The 20,226-nt window shown below is 46.3% G+C and overlaps 1 protein-coding gene across 4 annotated transcripts in view; it reads left to right on the top strand.

The window, feature by feature from the left end:
* Positions 1-20,226, top strand: part of ANO2 (anoctamin 2) — a 341,963-nt gene that overhangs the window by 245,856 nt on the left and 75,881 nt on the right. For all 4 annotated transcript variants that reach the window (XM_038576551.1, XM_038576553.1, XM_038576552.1 and 1 more), the window contains one exon: positions 18,600-18,674. In XM_038576551.1, coding sequence (XP_038432479.1) covers positions 18,600-18,674 — 75 coding nt within the window. The remainder of the gene's footprint in view (positions 1-18,599; positions 18,675-20,226) is intronic.

Here is a 20,226-nt window from a genome sequence, read left to right as displayed (position 1 = left end):
CCAAACCGCTGTGCCACCCAGGGATCCCTGAAATTGTTCATTTTTAGACTCTTACCCAAGACAGATGTTATTCTTCATCACCAGATCATTTGGAAGAGATTTTAACTGCATTGGGTCTCCACTACTTTCTCTACTTCCGCAGCAGGCACATGCATGTGCACCACACGCACACCCTCTCCCACACACACCTTAGAAAGCAAACTCCTTTACACCAGGGAGCTGACATCCAAAGATCATCCACACTAGGCCCAAACCTAACCTGAAAGAAAATGAGCTGAGCAGCATTTATTTGAAGAACTTGATTCTTCAACCCAAGGACCGTGCTTTTTAATACAAGAGCATTCAGAAGGGCACAGAGTACGGAACCTCACTAGCCCTCTGTTATCATTCACAGCCCCTGCCTATGTGAAGCATGAACAGCCTCCCTGAGAATGCACCAACAGCACAGCACACCATGTGAATGGACCACAATTATAGAGTGGGGTTTGACTTCTTTCCCCAGTGTCATAGAGTTGATACATTTTTACACATCCTCAAATTGGCAGGGCAGCCTGATCATGAGTTTAAGCTGTTGTTCCACTGACTACCTCGTGGTTCTATGAAAATCTAGGAGATGGCCACAGAGAATCCAGTGTGTCGGGAATCCAGCCATGGCTTGAAGTGTTGCCTGACTTAGAGAGAAGGTGTGGAGGAAGCCTTCAGAGGCTGAGCCCATCCAGCCTCCAGCCAGGAGGAGACACCTGGGCAGTGCCATGCCCAGTGACGTGTGTGCAAATGCATGTCCCACAGCAGGCACCGTGGGCGGTTCGAATGGCAGAGGTGACTGGACGATGTTTCTCACGCTCTTTGGTGTTTGCTGGTTGGCCAACCAATGTGTTGCTGCAGGAGTGTTGAGAAAAAGTTAAAATGTGGTGTGAGAAAACGTGACCCCGCTGGTGAAATTCCTGTCATGGAGGGGAAGAGATTTCTAGAACATGGGCCTTGGCAAAATATAGTCAGGGTAACGGAAATGGTTGAACATGTCTCCATGCTTTCAAGTACTGTTGTTGTTACTTGTGCTGTGTTGTTTTTCCCTTCAAGGGGCTATTTGGGGAAAATTTTATAGATCCCAAGGTTGAACTTCCAAACAAACGCAAGCTGCAGCCAGCTCTAGCACTGCAGATGGCTGGGTTCCTGGTGTGGCTTTTGAGAAGTGTGTTTCTTTTTGCTTAGCTCCATCTATCCCCTCTGCCCTCACACACACACACACACACACACACACACACAGAATCAGTGCACATGCATACAAGTGCTTGCACACACACACACGTGCATGCATGCACATGCACACACTAACACAGAATTCCTTCCTTGCAGAAGAGATGGGCAGTCCCCTCTCCATTCTAGAGCAAACTCATTTGAAGATGAAGACTATTCTGGTGATATTTTTGTCTCTTTGTACAGTTTGTGAGTAAATTTAAAAAATATCACTGTGAGCAGACTTAAAGTTGCTGAGGGGGCAGGTCTGTGTGCTACACAGTGTTAGAGCCTCTAACAATGCCTACCCAATGCTCTTGGGGACTCAGCAAATGTTTCCAGGTAATGATTGTGACTTTGAGGAGGCCCTATATTCCTTATTTCTCAAGTGAAAGGTGGAAAGGGGCCCCTGGCAGAGGAAAGGAAGGTGGAAAGATGTTTTTCCTCATCTCTTCAACCTTTTGCAGTGGTAGGCTTCTCCTGGAAGCAAACCTGTACCTTCAAAGAACCCTAGTCTGAGGTCAGGCATGGTTCTGAGCGAGCAGGTACCAGTTGTGTGGGACAGTCACCTCCCCGGAGCTGGGGAGCTAGGGAGCTGGGGCTGGGGGAGATCACATGGAAATAGGAACCTCTGGTTCCAGACCCAGCTCTCCCCAGCACTGTGCAGAACCTCCACGTTTCCTTGGCTCTGCCGTGGTTCCCCATGGTTAAAGTGGGACTAGGAAGGCCTGCCTCACATTGTGGCCAAGAGGATTATTTTAAGCGCGTTTGTTACTGGAGTGTTTCAAACATGCACAGAGACGGAGTAGACCGTAGAGTGAACCTTCAGATCCTCTTACCCAGCTTCAGTAATGACAGCTCACGGCCAGCTTGTGTCATCTATACCCCCACTCATGGCTTCTGCCTCACTATTAGCCCCCAACACCAGAACGTGAGGATGTAAGGGAAAGAAACAATGGTGTGGAAGTGCCTTCTAGAGTCCCTAACAGGTAGTAGATGCTTCAAAAATGTCTGTGGAATCTGAAATGTGATAGTATGAGTTTTAGAATTATTACCTTCTAGCACCTCTAGGTGGTATGGGGGTGGGCGGAAACGTTGGTAGATGCCACACTATTTCTTCCTGTCTCAAGGTGAGAAGACCTAATTGTAGGTCAAGTGATTTGTCTAAGGTCCAGAAGCCACCAAGGATTATGAGGCTGTTACCAGGACCCTGGTCTCCCACATCCCAATTGTGTTCCTGCACCCATGCTGCCACTTCTGCATTGATTTTTCCTTTTGGCTATCTTTTTGGAGAGGAACAGACTTGTAACATTATTTTGTGGGCTCACAGTTTAAAGAGAACCTGTTTACGGGGCTAGCTAACCACACATCCATGGACACAACTTCTTACTGTCTTGGAAGGATTGACAATCCCAGTTCACTTCATCAAATGCTTAGTGTGTTACCTTTTGCCTCAATCTCCGGAAAGTGGGAGATGGGTAAGAGAGGATCGCTGTTCTCAGGGAGCTCACAGTCTCATGTGCTCAGAGACACGCAGATAACCAAGCAGCACAGAAAGCAGCATATGTCGGCAGCGTGGACCAAGCGCCAAGGGTGCCATGAGGATACTGTGGAACTCTAGCACTGTCTCTATGAAGGATTACCCATCCTACCAAAAATTGCAACCCTGGCACTCTGGCAATTTGTGCTTGCGTTTATACAATTTTGAAAACTGACTGCTAGATTTAAGGCTATCCCTGTAATCTTTTCATGAACTAAGAGTCCTTATTAGGCCAGTTTCACAGACCACTAGGGGAAGCATGCTCCTCCAGTGGAAGAACCATCTAGTACTCTGTTATTCAGTATTATCCACCATGAAAGTTAAGGCCAGCTATGGAGAGTTAGCTAACTGCAGAGTTAGGAGGACTGGTCTGCACAGACCACCCTCACCTCTGATACAGATCGCAAGTCTGGGGTCCCCAGGACTCCCTTACATTTGCTAACTTGCTGGAAGGACTCGCAGAATTTGCTGAAAGCTAGCACAGTTTATTTCAGGAAGGAACATAGATTGAAATCAGCCAAGGGATGAAGTACATAGGGTGGAGTCCAAGTACCAAATACAGAACATCCAGCATCCCCTCCCCATATGGTCAGGAGAGTGCACTTTCTTAGCATCAGTGTGTGACAGCACTCACAAAGTGTTGCCAGTCAGGACAATTGCCCAGAGCTTTGGTATCTAAAGTTTTTCTTGGACCTTGATCATATACCACCTGCATGGCTGACCTTTAGTCTCTAGCCCGTCTGGGGGTAGAACTGATGCCATGTGGCCCAAAGACCCCATCGTAAATCACATGTTTTACTGTCTTGTGGCCAGATCCCCCAGACAGACAAAGATGCTCCCATCAGGCATGGTATTTGAAGTAGCCAGGGGCCTCTTTTTGGTTAAGGTTAATTGCTGACTACCCAGCCACCCAAGAGTCTTCGTCTGCAAAAAGATCGAGAGGCCAGCTTTGTAGGGGAGCTGGAAGCTTTGAGAGAAGAAACGAGTTGGGCATAGTAATGAGCATAGTTCTGAAAATCGTTTTTTTTTTTTTTTAAGGTAAAATCTGGTAGTGGGGAATTTAAGCTTTTTTTTTTCCTTTGGCTCCTGAATGGTCACCCAGCAAATCAATCACAGAGCCAGGGCTAGAACCTGCCTTTAGGAGTGCTTCTTCACCACAGCCCAGTGGGGACTGTGAACCCTCAACTCCAGGGCAGCCCTGGGGTAGCTGCCTGATGCTTTCCTCCCCACACTCAAGAAGGAGAGAGAGAAGAAGTCAACAGGGGTGCCCATAGACAGGAGAATTTGAATCTCTTTCCTTCCCTTCTGTCCTAGCAGTTTTTCTTGACATCATGATGACTCGGATGGAAAGAAGGAGAGAAAGCAAGAGTTAAGAAGGAAACTCCTTATTTCTATCAGGCATTTGGTGCCCTGGTACCTTTCTTTTAGGTTACCTGCCATTTTCAAGGGGGTAGATTTCCCTCCCCTCTTCTGCCTCAATCTTCATTGTTTTTTGTATTAGAAATAAAACAATACATCATGCATAAATTCTGATCTGGCTCATGCATGATCCTAGGAAGCCCTGGCTGCCCTTTGTCAGAGTCTGGAGTTAGAGGGGTGAGTGGTGCTGAGGTCAGGAGAGGCCAAGCTCTCAAGTTAGGCTGTGCCTTTTGTTCCCAAGTAAAGGGATGCTTATGCATGACCTGGGACCCAACTCCAGCCACTCCTGGGGGTTAAGCATTCGAGAGATGACTTGAGCTCATTGGAAAAAAAAACAAAACAAAACAGCAAACCCTTAGCCTATGATACAGGGAGATGGCTGTACCCTGTGGTACAGAGCAGGGAGCCTGGTTGGAGCAGCTGAGGCTGCAGATTTCCAGGCAGTCATTGCCCAACAATGCAGTGAGTCAGGGCCTGGAGTGCAAGGAGGTGACGTGTGTTGACTCCCTGGGTGGGGGCTGGGGGGACAGGGATATGGGAGAGGCTGCAGAGTGGAGGGGGTTCCCCCAGATAGACACAGCATTGGGTCACCCTTGGTTTCTGATTCTTGGCTGCAGGTTGGGGAGAGGCAGGGCCCAGCCTTACTTTGTGAGGCAGTGAGTAAAATCTCTTTTGGGCACAAGGTGTGCATGTCTGGCTTGGTCCCGCCAGTCTGTCTGTTTTTCAGGAAGAAAGCTATGAGCAGGATGGAAAGAGAAACTTGAGAAGCAAATGCAGATAGATCTTCTCCTTAATGCTAAAGCTGAGGGTTGAGAGGCTGAGCATTGAAAACAAGGCCATTGTCCTGGCAGCCCAGCAGTAGCATCTGCAGTGAGTGGTATGAAGCTAGAGTAACCAGGAATATGGGTTCTTGCCCTAGGCCAGTAACAGTTTAAGACTCAGAGTCAGGAGAGAGGATGAGAAGGTTCCAGTGTATGTGCAACCCCAACTCGCAGATCAAATCTCTCACTTCCATGAGGTCTGATATTCCCTTTACCTTTTGTGTTTGCTTCATGGAGAATCCCTGCAGCTCAGGGGAGAGAACAGAGGTAAAGGGCCAATGGGAGGAGAACATCTCCAAGGTGCAAGGGGATGGGTTGTTGATTAGCATAAGGTCAAATCATTATTTGCTGGTTGAAGAAAAAAATACCTTGCTGGAGGGCAGAAGTCCTGATCTGTGATCCTAGGTCAGTTAAGGAGATAGAGCAACTCTTGCCAAACTGCTATGGGACAGGTAGTTGGCTGCCAAAGAAGTCAACAGTCCTATGGCCAGCTGGGTCTGTGATTGTTGGATTACATGGAGATACTTCTAGTCTTCTCAGAGCCTCTGGGATGCATTGGCCTAATATATTTCCTAAAGGAGAGAGAGGTTGTGCATGTGGAACATCTGTGAATACCTGGAAAATCCAGTGTTCTGAAGGACACAGTGTAAGGAATGCAGGAAGGATAAAAAGAACAAAGATTTGGAATTATTCAGATTTGGATTAAAACTCCAGCTCAATGACTTATTAATGTACTGGTGTAACCCTGGTCAAGTAACTAATCTTTCTGGGTCCTAATTTCCCCAGATGTAAAATAGGTCTAATAATTCCTCTCTCACAAAGTTATTGTGAAGAATAAATGGGATCTGATACATAAAGAATCCTAAAAAGTGCCTATAACATAGTAAGCACATAATAAAAGATGGATGGATGGATGGATGGATGGATGGATGGATGGATGGATAGGCGGATAGATAGGTGGATGGATAGATGAATGGGTAGATAGATGGGTGGAGGGTGAGTGAATGGATGGGTGGGTGGATGAGTGAATGGGTAGATAGAAGGGTAGATGGGTGGGTGGATGGATGAGTGGGTGTATAGATGGGTTGATGAATGGGTGGGTGGATGTATGGATGGAAGAGTGGGTGTATAGATGGGTGTGTGAGAGGGTGGCTGGGTGGATGAATGGATGGATGAGTGGGTAGATGGATGGGTGGTGGATGGGTGGATGGATGGATGAGTGGATATATCAATGGGTGAATGGATGGATGGATGAATGGGTGGATGGATAGGTGGTGGGTGGACAGGTGAGTAGATGGATAGATAGAATAGTCAGTCTTGGACCACTACGTTAGCTAAGCAGAATCACTGTCCTGGGGCACTCACAGACCACAAAACATGATTATGTGTGTGTGAATGTGTATGTATGCACACATGTGTATGCAAGCACTCATTCATGCATTCCCCCTTAGTCTTTTCTGAACATAAAAGTTAGGAGTTCTTCCACCATTCTTCCACAGTGTTCTGGACATGGCCACATCCCAGAAAGTATTCCACTGCACTGTAACTGTTTACCCATCTGTCTGTGTCATGATATTGAGAGTCTTAGAGGACAGCACAGTCCATGTGCACAGTAGACACTCACAATATCACTGTAAAAGGACTTGTCAGCACCTCTTCTCAATAGTCTGGCAAGTAGAGCACTAGTGGCATCTGAGAGGCCTGATCCCACCAGCCTTTTAACATATTGTAACCATGTCAAAAAATGGATTCTCTGAACTCAGTACTCGCTGAGGAGTCAGAGATGCTGATGACAAGGTCTGTATATGGACCAAAGGAGGGCCGGGTGGTGCAGCAGTGAAGTAGGTCCCGCTGATAGCATCAGGCCTCAGATCCTTCCCTTCTTCACCAGTTGGCCTGGTGCTAGTCATGTGCAGCAGGTGCTATGGGTCAGCTTGGATTCATGGCAGCCAAGTTTGCCCTTCCATGCTGGGATCTGCATATACTCAGTAACCGTCTATGGGCCGAACCTCATCTTGAGCCCTGTGGGGCAGTGGCAACAGAAAAAGCTAGGCAAAGACTACCCATGCATTCAACAACAGCAACCATCCTCCTCTTTACTCCTCCATTTCTTCCCCCTTCTAAATTTTTCTTCCTCTCTTTTGCCCCACTCTCCCTGTCTCTGCCAGAGCCTGGTGAGGCATGCCAAGGACACTGACTTCTATTCTGGTTCTGTGGCTCTGTCTGGGATATCCTCCACCTAGCCGGACAGAGCTGACTCTTGGTCACAGAGGGCACAGAACCCAAAGGAGAGGCATGCGTGTATGGGGCAGGATGTCGCTTCACCTGCCATACATGTGGAAGGAGACATCTTGTGTGGATTATTTCACTTTTGAATTTCAGAATGGGTTGCTGAAGAGTACGTGTTCTAGTGGTTGGGGGTGTGTCTCTAGCAGGAGGTGCTAGGGCTGGCATTGGAGATTACTGTTCTCCTGAAAAGTAATGGAGGACACCTCCTTGATCAGGGACCCCAGGTTTGAGGAAGATCTAGGGGGTCCTTCTGCATGTCTTACCCAGTCTTCCTTGCTGGAATTCCTTTCCATTTGTTCTGACTCCGGTTTTTAATGAAGAGGAATAGCAACTAACCACTGTTGTCTACTAGTTAACAAAATCTGAAACCAAACCAACAAACATTGCAGGCTTAAGTTTAGTTGTCACAGAACACCATGATGAGAGCTAATTACAGTGCCTTTTTGCCAGTTTACTGTTGCTGCAAGTTCCTGAGCAATTGTTTCTCATGCAGTCCTAGTTACAAACTGTCGCTGGTTTAGATGTGCACAACATAACAATCTAACTGTGGTGTCAGAGTAACAGCTCTGTCCCTGGGCTGAGGGCAGGACAAATTGACTGTTCTTACTAAAACAATGAACAGAGTGCTCTTCCTGGGAAAAGTTCATTATTTCTTCATTTGCACGTGGAATCATTCAGAGGTCTCACTCTTTAAAAGTTACCAACATATTTCCAAATGTCATATATATATATATATATATATATATATATATATATATATATATATATCAGACTGAGAAGCCTGTCCCTCTGCTTTTGAATGGAGGGCAGCTACCACCTATTATGGTGCCTCTGATGCTGCTTCTGCACACAGTGGGAGATTTCAAAGCTCAACAAATTCACAAAATGCAACGTAAACTTTACAAATGAAGTCAGGTCATCAGCTGCTGTTCTAGGCAGGTCTTCTTTGAAATGTCACACAAGTGGTTCGAAGGCCAAACCAGGCCTCCGCTGCTCACCTTCCAAGCATGACTGAGGCCAGGGGGTACTTTCACCTCTCCTTCTGGCCCTCCGTGAGCTGCCGACACAGCATAGTAGATCTGAAATTTACCCCCGCACTCCATCTAATTGGTGCCAGCTCTGTCCCTGTAGTCAGCTTGTGGGAGGGCGGGGTGGGGGTGTGTGGATAGGAGCCAGTTGGCAGTGGGGCTGGGCCAGCAGGGCAGCTGACATGACAGATTCTGTGTGGACACTCTGCTCCTAAAGGCATTGTCCCCAAGCCTGCTTCCACATTGTGAGCTCCTCTCCAAAGCTCTGTTCACAGAGGGGCAAGCCACAGGAATACAGGCCCTGGAGCAGAAACAGCGAGGGAGGGGTGAGTCTTAACGAACAGAAGTGCCCAAATTGGGCTGATCTATGGCATTTCCCCAGAAATATTTTCAAAACCAGATTCTTTCACCCCCAAGATTCTGACTGAGTAGATCTGGGGCAAGGCCAGAAACTGGTGTAGTTTAGAAAGTTCCCTGAGTGATTGTGATGATTAGCTGATGTGGGAGACAATGACACTGGCCTGGGTGTCCCATTCCAGCCTAACCCCCCCCCACACACAACAGTGGCCCCCATCTTCTCTTTGGCCTGAGCATCTGCTGGGGGTTGAGCCCCCAGTTCTCTCCTGTCCAGCCTCCAGGGCCAGGCTCGTGCCTGCCCCAGCAGGATAAGGCCTGGATACCCTCTGAGAGCATCACCATGGTACGGAGGTAATAGATACAGACAGGAATGTAGAGCCATATATGTTTGGTAGAAAAAAAGAAAAAGAGTATGGAGGCTGAAGAAAGCAAGAATAAGGAGGGATTTCATGAGGAACTTCCCATTTGTAAACAAATCATCTGCAGATCAGTTCTCTGTTCTGTGGGCTAGAACGTAATGAAAGGATCCAGACTGACGCTAGAGGTTTGTGGGTTAGACTAAGAGATAATATGTGACCTAAGTGTGGCTGTAGGGCCTCTGTCACAGGAATCTTCCTGATTGCCCAGGATGGCTTATAGCCTCCTTGCCTGGAGGCAGGAGGGTGGATCAGAACACAGCTGGGTATCCGTCACAGCCTGGAACACTTCCCTGCAGCATTTTCCATAGAAAAGCTGTCCCCGTTGGCACATGCCAGTGGGACCTGCACTTGACTGTTTTTCTTAATACATTGAAAAGTTACCATGAACCTTTTGCATCTTCTCCGTAGGTCTTGGCACTGGTGCAAAATGCAACGCAGCACTACAACATTGTTTTGTGGGCTCCTCTTGTGTGAAACTAGATTTGCTGCACTCAGAGACTAAATACACAAGCTCAACCTTATGAGTGCTGAGCACTACCAAAATGAGCTAGGCTGTTGCTGGCAAGCTAATGTTCACCTGCTGGGTCATACTTGCATGTCAACCCCATGGGCTAGGCTGACCTCAGTGCTGGAGATTCAGCATGGAATTAGACACAGAGGCTGCCTGCCCCACGGAGCTTAATGTTTTCCTAAAAGAGACAGGAGACAAATAAACAAGATAACTTTGGCAGTGAAGAGGGCTGTGATCGAGATTGGTAAGGGCCAGGGGGGAGGGACTGGGGCATTGGGACAGACCCCATGGGGCATGGGGACAGACCTGAGAGTGCCCAGCTGGGTAAAGAGGTGGAAGAGGAGTCTGACAAAGGTCTTGGGGTGGAAACCAGCTGGCATGTTCAATGAACAGGAAGGAAGCCAATGGACAGAGGTGGCGTAAGCAAGGGATTGAAGGTGAGAAATAAAATTTGAGAGGAGCCAGAGCCCAGATCATGTCAGCCTTGGAGTCTGGCACGGGGTTTAGATGCATTCTTAGTCCAAAGTCATTTGGCTTAAGGCCTTTGTGTGATGTTCTAGATGAGGTGGCATGTTAAGGATTCATGTGTAGTACTAGTGGAGGGCACTGATGACTTTAGCCCAGACCAGTCCTTTTAAAGACATGGAGTCCTGTAGAGGGACAGTGTAGAAGGGTGTCCCCTCGAGAGAGTGAGTAGGGAGGGGCTGTCTCCAGTTTGAAACCAGGCAGGGCACCTGGTGGAACAGTGGGGACTGGGGTCAGGGAGGGAGAGGAGCTCAGCCCAGTACTGGAACCCAGGAAGGCCAAGGTCAGGAAAGTGAAGCAGGAAGCTATCTGGGGAGCCTCAGGGGTCAAAGTAAGCAGGCTGGACCTCAGGACGGGAGACAGGGAGCCAGAGTCTGTTTTTCTATGTCTGCTGGGAAAACCAAACAGTGGGAGGATTAAAGAATGTTTTCCATTTTAGCCACAAATTATACTGTTTTCAGCCCTGGGCTTCAGGCATGTAGACTTAGGTGCTGTGCCACGTGACTCCCTCATGCTCCTTTGCCAAGACTTTCCTCCTCCATTGAGACTCTGTCTCTAAAAGTCTTTCTCTATCTCTAGACTCTCTAGCTGGCTCTGGGCATTAGTCATGGGTAGGTCCACAGGGCTGAGGAGCAGGATTGGTGGGCTTAGCTAAAGAGGCTGTGTGTGCTTGGACTGTAGAGACCATGACCAGTCTGCAGGGCCTCAGGCTCAGTGAAGGGAGGAACATGCACTCAAAAGCTGGCCTTACTCTTCTGGACAGGCCATGAAGGCTTTCTGGAGGAGGAGCTATTTTAGGAGGGAGAACTAAAGAGAGAGAGAAGATGATAAAGTTGGTGGCATCTCTGTTCCTAGAGTAGAGGTTTTTGAGAGTTCTTGAGGGTTCACCCAGCAGAGGAAGCACTGAGCAGCCATGTCTGAGGGCAGAGTGGCACCAGAATGGCAGAAGGAGGCCACACAGGATAGTTATGTAGCTTTGGAACAGGAAGAGTGGCCCTTGGGTCTGTGCTGTAGGAAGCATTGCCCAAAGTGAACTGGGGTTTGTTTTACTTTGACAAGGGCACTTCACCTAATGTGTTCCAGCCAGCACCAAGGCCCCTGGTAGATGAAGCCATAGTAATGCTGGTAATGATATTAGGTAACAGGTACTGTGTACTGTGTGCCAAGCACAGACCCATGCAGATTCCCACATGTTACCTCATTTCATTTTCACAGAGGCTGTCTTGCACAATTGCCACTACTTTCAGTCTCATTCTTAAGGATGAGGGCATTGAGGTGTAGAGAAGTTAGTCACATGCCTGCAGCCACATAGTAGGTATGCAAATTGGGAATCAGACCCAGGCAGCTGCCTCCAGACTCAACTGCCTTGCATGGTTCTTGGGGCACTTGGCTGGCTCTCCCAACCAGGCTGGTGGGATGTCCAGCTCTCACAAGGAGGAAGCAAAAGGAGACGAAAGAAGATAAACGAGCAAAGAATGTAGTTTTTTTTTTTCTTCTTCTTTTAAATGCAACTTTATGGCCCCATTTTACAGATTGCGGGCCTCCAGCCCTGGCCTCACTGTCTTTTTCCTTAGTATTTTATGTAGAGGGCTCCAGAAATTCACAACGTAACTCCTCTCAGTCTATGGCTCTCATTTATGTAGTAAAAGGGCACTGAATCCCATCTCTGCCTCTAACATACACGCTGTCCTGTGAGTGGCGGAATTTAGGATGTAGGCTGCCTCAGATATTAACCTCCATCTGAAAATGGGGGTCGGGGGTCCCCTGACAGTGGTGCACCAATGGGTCAGCCTATGAAAGTAAATGAAGCTCCTTAACCCTGAGACCTGCCGCCATACAAGACAGGCGGTCACCCCTCCTCTCCCAGAGCCCAGGTGTCCCTAGGTTTTCTTGGGTCCTCACCTCTGACAGTGCCCCAGGGATGCTCCAATGGAAAAGTATCTCGCACTTCTTCTCATTTCCCCTCTCTGCCTAGTGTTTCACCTCTACTCAACCCACCATCCTCTGAGTCTCCCATGTATTTGTGTCTCCTGTGACCAGCTGTGTCCAATCGTGGTACATCAGAGGCATTAGCACAAGGACCTCAGGAATGGCACTTGATCTACTTGGATCCAAGCCTTGGAATCTCAAGGCTTACGTTCTTGACAATGACACTAAAACAAGCTATTGCTGTTTGACCCTTATTCAGACACAGTTGAACCTGGATTAAGACTTTTCTTTAGTGTTCCACCTAACCCCCCTTTTAAGTCAAGCTCCCAGTCCTGCTCTTGCATGGGGCCCCAGCCTGGGACTGGCTCCTATTGGTCATGAGATTTAACCAGTCCTGGTTCAGCCTTGTCATTGGAAATAGGTAGTTCCCCCAAATGATTTCACTCAGAAGCCCCATCTAAGCACTACCAACCCTCTTCATCCTCGCAGTTCTCCCTCTATTGTAGTTGGATCCCTTGTCTCAGGAAACTAAGGCAAAGTGTCCCTAAAGGCAGGGCTAAGGAAGCGGCAATTCTTCTCCTACCTAGCATTGGCCTCACTGAATTCTAAGTGCCAGCCATGCCCTCCTTGCCTCCTTGCACAGAGAGGGACCCAGGTGAGGCTGGTTAGATATGTCCAGAGTTCAGGTCCACAAACCTGATAGGAGACATGCTGGTTGCACATTTATTTATTTATTTAGCTTACATTATGTGCCTGCTGCAGTGCTTAAACACCAGGTAGTTGCAGACAAATAAGACATGGTCTCTGCTCTCCTGGAGCTGATAGTCCATGAGGAGAGACAAGGATATCAGCAGTTACAGCAGAAGGTAACGAGACCAAGGATGCTCAGGGCCTGAACTGGGGTGCCAGTGGTGGAAAGGAAAGGAAAAGCAGACAAGGAAAGTGGTTATGGAGCTAGATTCTGTAGGACTTGGGGCAGCTGCAGGTGAGTGTGGGGGAGGAAATAGCCCAAGAAAATGCCTCAGTTTCAGGCTTTCTCTCAGGCTCCAAGGGTTGTGGTTCAGTTCACTGAGCCAGGGGGTGAAGAAGAAGGGTAAGAAGGTTTATGGAGAAAGAAGATTCATTCCTCTGGGACATTTTGAGCTTGGGACATTCCACTGAGCCCATGCCCTTGAGTTCCCTCCCCAAAACCCATAACTTTAGTCTAATTATGAGGAAAACTTAAGCTGAGCCTATATTGAGGAACATTCTATAGGATCCTTGACCAGTACCCCTCAAAACAAGGTCATCAAGACAAGGAAAGTCTGAGAAACCACCATAGTCTAGAGGAGCCTAAGGAGATATGATCATTAAATATAATGTGGCCTCTTGGATGGGACCCTGGAACAGAAAAAGGATATTAGGTAACCAACCACTAAGAAAATCCAAATAAAGTATAAGCTTTAGGTAATAATAATAATGTACAGTATGGGTTCATTGGTGGTGAAAATTATACCCACATTCATGTAATAGGGGAAACTAAGTGTATACACCTATTCTGTCGGTACCATCTTTGAAACTTTTCTGTATATTGAAAACTCTTCTAAAGTAAAGGGTTTATTGAAAGGAAAGAAAGTAGAGGAAGAAATTCTCATCATCACTGGTACAAATGCAGAATGGCGCAGCCATTTTGGCAGTCTTACAGTTGCTTATAAAATCAAACATAGACTTACCCTATGACTTAGCAGTTCCACAACTTAGTATTTACTTAAGTGAAACCAAAACCTATGCTCACATTGAAGCCAGTACACGAAGACTTATAATGGCTTTATTTGTAATCACAAGAAACTGGAAACAGCCCAGACATCTCTCAGCTACTGCTAGGTAAATGGACCGTGGCACATCCCTACACTGAGACACTACTTAGCAATGAGAAAGATCAAGCCCCTGAGAATGCCACATGGCTGAATCTCAGCTGTGTCATGATAAGTGAAGGAAGTTAGCCTCAAAAGGCTCCACACTGTCTGAGTTTACTTAGATGGCATTCTGGAAAAGGCAAAACTAAAGACACTCATGCCAGGAGCTGGAGATTGGGAAGCTGGACTCCAAAAGGACAAGGTAGAGGGAATATTGAGTGGATTGGAATTGTTCCTCATCCTGATTGTGGTTGTGGCTACAAAACAGTATATGTTCACAGCGCACAGAAATGCACACTAATAAAGTGAATTTTGCTGTTTAAATTTCATCTTAAAAGTGAAAAAATAAAACAACTGAGGGATTATTGGCCACTTCTTAAAACCATTCTCCAAGGGATTTGTTTAAATAGTATTTTCACCTGTTGCACTTTCAGTGCTCCTATTTCCAACTGTTGGGTCTGCCAAAAGGGCATTTTGGTGGTTTTAAGTGAATATAACTATGCTGTGTGCTGTTTGGAGACTCAGAAGGGGAGCCACAGTCCAGGAACAAAGACCCAAAGCAAAGACAAAGAGATGACAGCTAGGCTTATATTTGAACAATGGGGAAATGAGGAAAGTGCCTCCTAATCACCTGCTTTTGATATAATCATGAAGCTGATGAGATCTTACTTTTGTACGACATTTATAGCTTACAGAGCTCTCACAGGCATTCCCCCATGATCTACATAATGCTTCTCCCACTGAGATGGGATATAAGTTGTCACCTTCCTTGTTAAAAGGAGACAGAGGGGGCATACCTGGGTGATTCAGTCTCTTGAGCACCTGACTCTTCGTTTTGGCTCAGGTTATGATCTCAGCATCATGGGTTTGAGCCCTGCATTGGGCTTCACACTCAGAGCAGAGTCTGCTTAAGATTCTCTCTCTCTCTTTCTCCCTCTGCCTGCCTCCCCACCCCCACCCTCCACTTGCACACACATACTCTCAGAAAGAAAGAGAGAGAAAGAAAGAAGAGAAAGAAAGAAGAAAGAAAGAAAGAAAGAAAGAAAGAAAGAAAGAAAGAAAGAAAGAAAGAAAGAAAGAAAGAAAGGAAAATTTTTTAAAAATGGGAGAGGGAGGTACTGAGAGTTCTCACTTACCTCTGTGTGTGGCTCAGAGCTCTCCATAGGTTGGTAATCAACATAAGACACATGGTAACTTGGTGTGGTATGACTATCTTATGTAGTTGACAAATAAAGAATATAATTACTTTATAGATGATGAAACTGAGGTTCTAGGAATTTTCCGAGGTCACTTGGCTAGTAAGCATTAGTGGCAAGAGTTAAGCTCAGATGTTCGGCTTCCAAGCCTGCTTCTCTTTCTCTTATCCTGTATGTTGGCAATGGGACTTTGCTGCATAGTGTATTTAAATTAATGGCATTTTGCCATGAATCTTCACCTCTTTAATGTGCCAGTGAGTGGAGAGTTCCAGTTAGCTTCCACTATCGGAGTCAGTTGTAACACATAAAGGCAGCTTTACTCACTGTCATCTTTACTAGTAACTTTGGGAGCCTGGAAGCAGTCTGCATTCTTTGTGTTCCTCTCAGCTCTGTGTTTGGATAGTGTCTGCATATATGAGAACTGTGTGTATGTTGGAAACTGTGACTTCCAGAAAAAAAAAAAAAAAACAACTCATCAGGGTAAACATGAGAGGGAAGGTGATTTTTCAACAAACACCAGAATATCTATATCAGAATGAGAATTTTTCTTTCAGATAACTGCTTTGAGAGGATACCCAATTCAGTTGCTTTCTACTTATGTCTCATTTTTATGCAAGATAAAAACACCATGTTCCTTACCAGGACTAGCTCTGAGAAGCCTTTCCTCTGACTCCTTAGCGGTCTCTGAGTTCCTTCTGGGCAGAGCTGAGCCTTCTGCCCTCCACGTCCTCAGGTATCTAGACCAGAGTATGGCCCTCCAGGGGGCTCAGACTGTGTCTGTTGAGTGGAACTGAACTAAAACTCATTGTCTGGGACAGGGTTGTCACTGCAGGGTGGAGGACAGTCCACAGACATCTCATCCCCCTTGATCTCTGGCCTGAAGAACGTGGACAACCACTGGCAGGAAGCCTTAGCCAAAACTATCTCAGTTGCCTGACTTTGCCCACAGGTTTATTAGTCATTCCGTACAACTGTACTTCTTTCTTTGAGCCCATTTGTCCTTGGCCACATTTCCTGCTCCTTGACTTTTACTTCCACTTCCACCATTTCTAACCACCTATGCTGTCTAGTGTCCACCAGACACTATCCAACTCTGCCCTGAGGGCCACTCCAAGCCTCATCTCAGCCTCACTGACTGGTTTTTCTCGCCCCCTTCCCTCATGTTATGGACCGAGCATAGGTTTTTCTACCCCTCCTTCTCTGCTCCTCACTCAGAAGCCCCACTAGGGAGGAACTGGTGACCAAAGGAACCTCTAACTAGAGTTTTCCTGGATCACCACTGATATTTCAGAGCAATGGTATTCCTGATATTTCACGGATATTCCTCGTTCGCTGGGGTTTAAGGCAGAACCTCTCCTCTCTAGGTCAGAGAACAGGAAAAGAGAGAATCATCAAAACCTTCCTAGCCCTGAGGGGCCTCACAAAGAGCCCACCACACTCCGCCATATTTCCATTCAGAATCCCTATTGAGTGTTATCATCCACCGCACATTGCCAGTGTTCCTCATCAAAATCTTACAGGAAAACATTACTAGTGTGAGTGAAACTAAGAATTAACACTGAAGGAGGTAAATAAAAGAAAGCTCTATTCCCTCTTAATGTTGGCCTAACTTAAAATATGAATGAGCCTTCTTTCAGTCCTAATAGAAATACGTTTATATGCTCCCATGTATTCAGAATAGTTTGACCTATAGTTACCCATTCTCACTGAATGATGGAAAGTCTGCTAGGCTCAAAGTCTAGAGCCTGGATTTGGTCAAGCTGTCTATGAAAGCTGAGTATCACTTGCTTATGTCATCTGGAAATGACAGTGCTAGTCGCTGAATGGCTTCTGCTTCCATTATCGAGCCAGTTCAGCCCTGTGCTGAATTCCAGCATGCAGTGAGAAAGACACATTTTTTTCTCAAGTTGCCCAAAGGCTCACCCTCCAGATAACCCTCTTTTCCAAACAGCAAGTGATCCCTAAAGCTTTTTGGTATGGCTGTCCCTTTCGTCTCATTAGACTGTGAGCCCCCCAGGGTAGCAATCATATCCACTTTCTTCTGTCTCCCCACCATGCCTGGATGCCAAGGTCTGAACTCAGTGGTCACCCACTGGCTTTTAGAAAGATGTCTTTCAGGCCAGGAGGGCCCTTAACTTACAGTACAAGCTCTCAAAGGCTAGATGGCACTGTTGCTAGAGCCAAGTCCGGTGTATTCTGAAATAAGGGGGAGAAGGGAAGAGAAAATAGAGCAGGAAGCCCTGGACTGTGGACTTGCTGAGTTTGACTCGGACTTGTTACAGAGATGCGTGAGGACTCCTCCAGCACAGAGGGTTTTGCTACTTCACAGCCCTTTACCCACATGGCCCCAGTGAGGCTTCACCACAACCTTGGTAGAGACAGGACACTGCACCAATTCTAACTTTGTAGAAAAGCAGCTCAGAGAAATCAATGCCTGGGCTCCAGTTAAATGGCAGCGAATCAGCAGAGATTTCTGCCATCCATGCCTTGTTGGCATTGCTCTGCCAGGGCAAAACTCCTGGAGTTTGCCTGAGGAGGACTGTGGTTGGTGGCATGGCTGTCCCAGGACAGTCACTTGGGTGAACTGGACCCAGTCTGAGGGGAAAAGGTAGGGTTAGCAAACAGATTGACTGCAAGGTACCAGCCTCATCTCTGCCTCAATATGTGTGCTTTTTTGACCAGGGGAAAATACAGTCATTTTGGAGGAAACAAATGATAACACATATAGGTTCTTTGAAGAAAGGCAACTGTAGGTGATTTGTACGCTTACTAGGATTGAAGGTGAATGGTTATTGTTTCATTTAAAGAATGACTTATTTTAAGATGCTGCTCAATGTTCTTTTTTAAAAAAAGACTTTATTTATTCATGAGAGACACAGAAAGAGAGGCAGAAACACAGGCAAAGGGAGAAGCAGGCTCCATGCAAAGAGCCTGATGTGGGACTCGATCCTAGGAATCCGGGATCAGGCCCTGAGCCAAAGGCAGACGCTCAACCACCGAGCCACCCAGGCATCCCTCAATCAACCGGTTTCTAAATGTCATTTGTCCATTGCTTCATTATGTTTACATGTTTCTCATTAAAATGATACAAAGCAAAGACAACCATTCTGTGTGGTAGGTGGGATGGGTGTCATGGCTGTGCCCATTCTACAGATGAAGAAATAGAGGGTCAGAAATGATCACACGTTTGATCGCTGAAATTTCATCTCGGTATGAGGCTGGAATCAAATCTTCTCCTCTTTCCACCATAGTTTTTCCAGGCTATTTAGAAATCACAAAGTTTGGAGGGCTGTTGTGGATATGGAGGGTAAAGCATCAGAGACTAGGAGAATAGAAGAGTAATGAATGATTAAGGATATGCAATGTGCAAATTTGAGAGAATATCGATATTTCTGTTGTTTGTGCCATCTGATTGTACTCTCCTGTTTCCCTAGGATGATGAAGATAAGCTGACCTGGAAAGATCGTTTCCCGGGTTACTTGGTGAACTTCGCCTCCATCTTATTTATGGTAATTTTCTTGATGGAACACCTGCTTATGACTTATGCATGTAGATCCTGTAGAGCAAATGCTGTGGGTATGTTATTCTAGAATGCTGTGGGGATAATGAGGAGCTAGTAAGGATGAAGCCACAGTCTTCCTTGTCTAAACAGCAAGGATCTTTCTGATAGTGAGGCCACTGTGGGTATCAGTCACCTGGAGAGGGAAAGGTGATTCCTTCAGACCCAGAATGGAGGTCAGTGGCCTTGAATGGCTCCAGAAGGAGGTTTTATCTTCCCAGATAGAAGATGGTAGCAAGGTTCTATCTTGCCAGGCTTGAGCACAGGGTTTTGAAGTTGGAACTTCCAGGAATGCCTTCTGCATTGAGACAGATCAAGACCTTGGAAGAAGTAACCCAGGTAAGAAGTAATTCCAGGCAGAATCGTGGCATCCTGTTCGGGCTTCAGGCTGGCTCTCCCTGATGGTTTGTGGAAGAGAACAGAGCCTGGAAACCACAGAAGACAGCCAGCTTGGGCTCTGTGTGAGCCCAGTTTTGTAGCTTCCCTGTACTTACTGTGTTTATTTCCCTGTGTGCTCCGTTAGAGTTTGGAAGAACCTTTTCAAAAGACCCAGATGAATCTCAGGTGTATCAGGGAAGATGAAGAATGGGTCTGTGGTTCACGTTCGAGTCAGATCAGTGAGGTGGTAGCACATCATTCTTGGGAGCCAGGATGGTTGAGACCACAGTGAGTGGATCGAGAAGACTTCAGGAAGGTGAAACTCAGAGAACTAAGCTCAGATCACTGAGACCCCTTGCCCTCCCCACCCCCCTTTATGGTAGATTCCTTCTAGTATTCAAGGATGGAACTTGTGTTTTAAAAAGGAAGGTTGTGTCCTTCCATCATTTCTGAGCAGGACTACACATTAGTTGTGGGGTTATAGTTGCTTATTCTGGGACTGAAATCATAATTTTCTGGACCTCCTTATCAACATTACCTCTGGCCCTGACCCAAGGTTATTATAGTTGTTGTGACCATTGAGGACAGGAGCCATGTCTTAATCACAGAAATTAGAAGGAATCCTAGGCACCATCTATTTCAGCACCTCATTTCACAGATGAAGTACAGAGGTGATGGATGCCTTGCCAAAACTGAGACATCTGCATTCGTTACCTTCTCATTGCTTAACAAGAGCAAAGCATGCAGAATTTATTCAGGAATATGTGGTGAATCGCAATGTGTTAAACTGAAGTGATATAAAGTTTAATTTAGCATATCAAAGCCTCCCACAATATACATATTATTGTCAAAGAGTTTATTCATTCATTCAGGAAATATTTAACAGAGGGCACCTGGCAGGCTCAGTTTCTGGAGTGTGCAACTCTTAATCTCCAGGATTGTGAGTTTGAAGACCATGTTGGGTGCAGACATTACTTAAAATCTTAAAAAAATTTTTTTAAAATATATCTAACAGGTGCCAACTGTATGCTTGACACTATTCTTAGGCATTGGGGATAGAATAGAAAATAAAATAATCTCTCCTTAAGGAGTTTCCAGATAGCAAATATGTGCCTAAATAAGGA

The sequence above is a fragment of the Canis lupus genome, chromosome 27, assembly GCF_011100685.1.
Source record: "Canis lupus familiaris isolate Mischka breed German Shepherd chromosome 27, alternate assembly UU_Cfam_GSD_1.0, whole genome shotgun sequence".
NCBI classification, from domain to species: Eukaryota; Metazoa; Chordata; class Mammalia; order Carnivora; family Canidae; genus Canis; species Canis lupus.
Note: the sequence above shows the minus strand (reverse complement) of the source record. Positions and strands in the feature narration are given on the sequence as shown.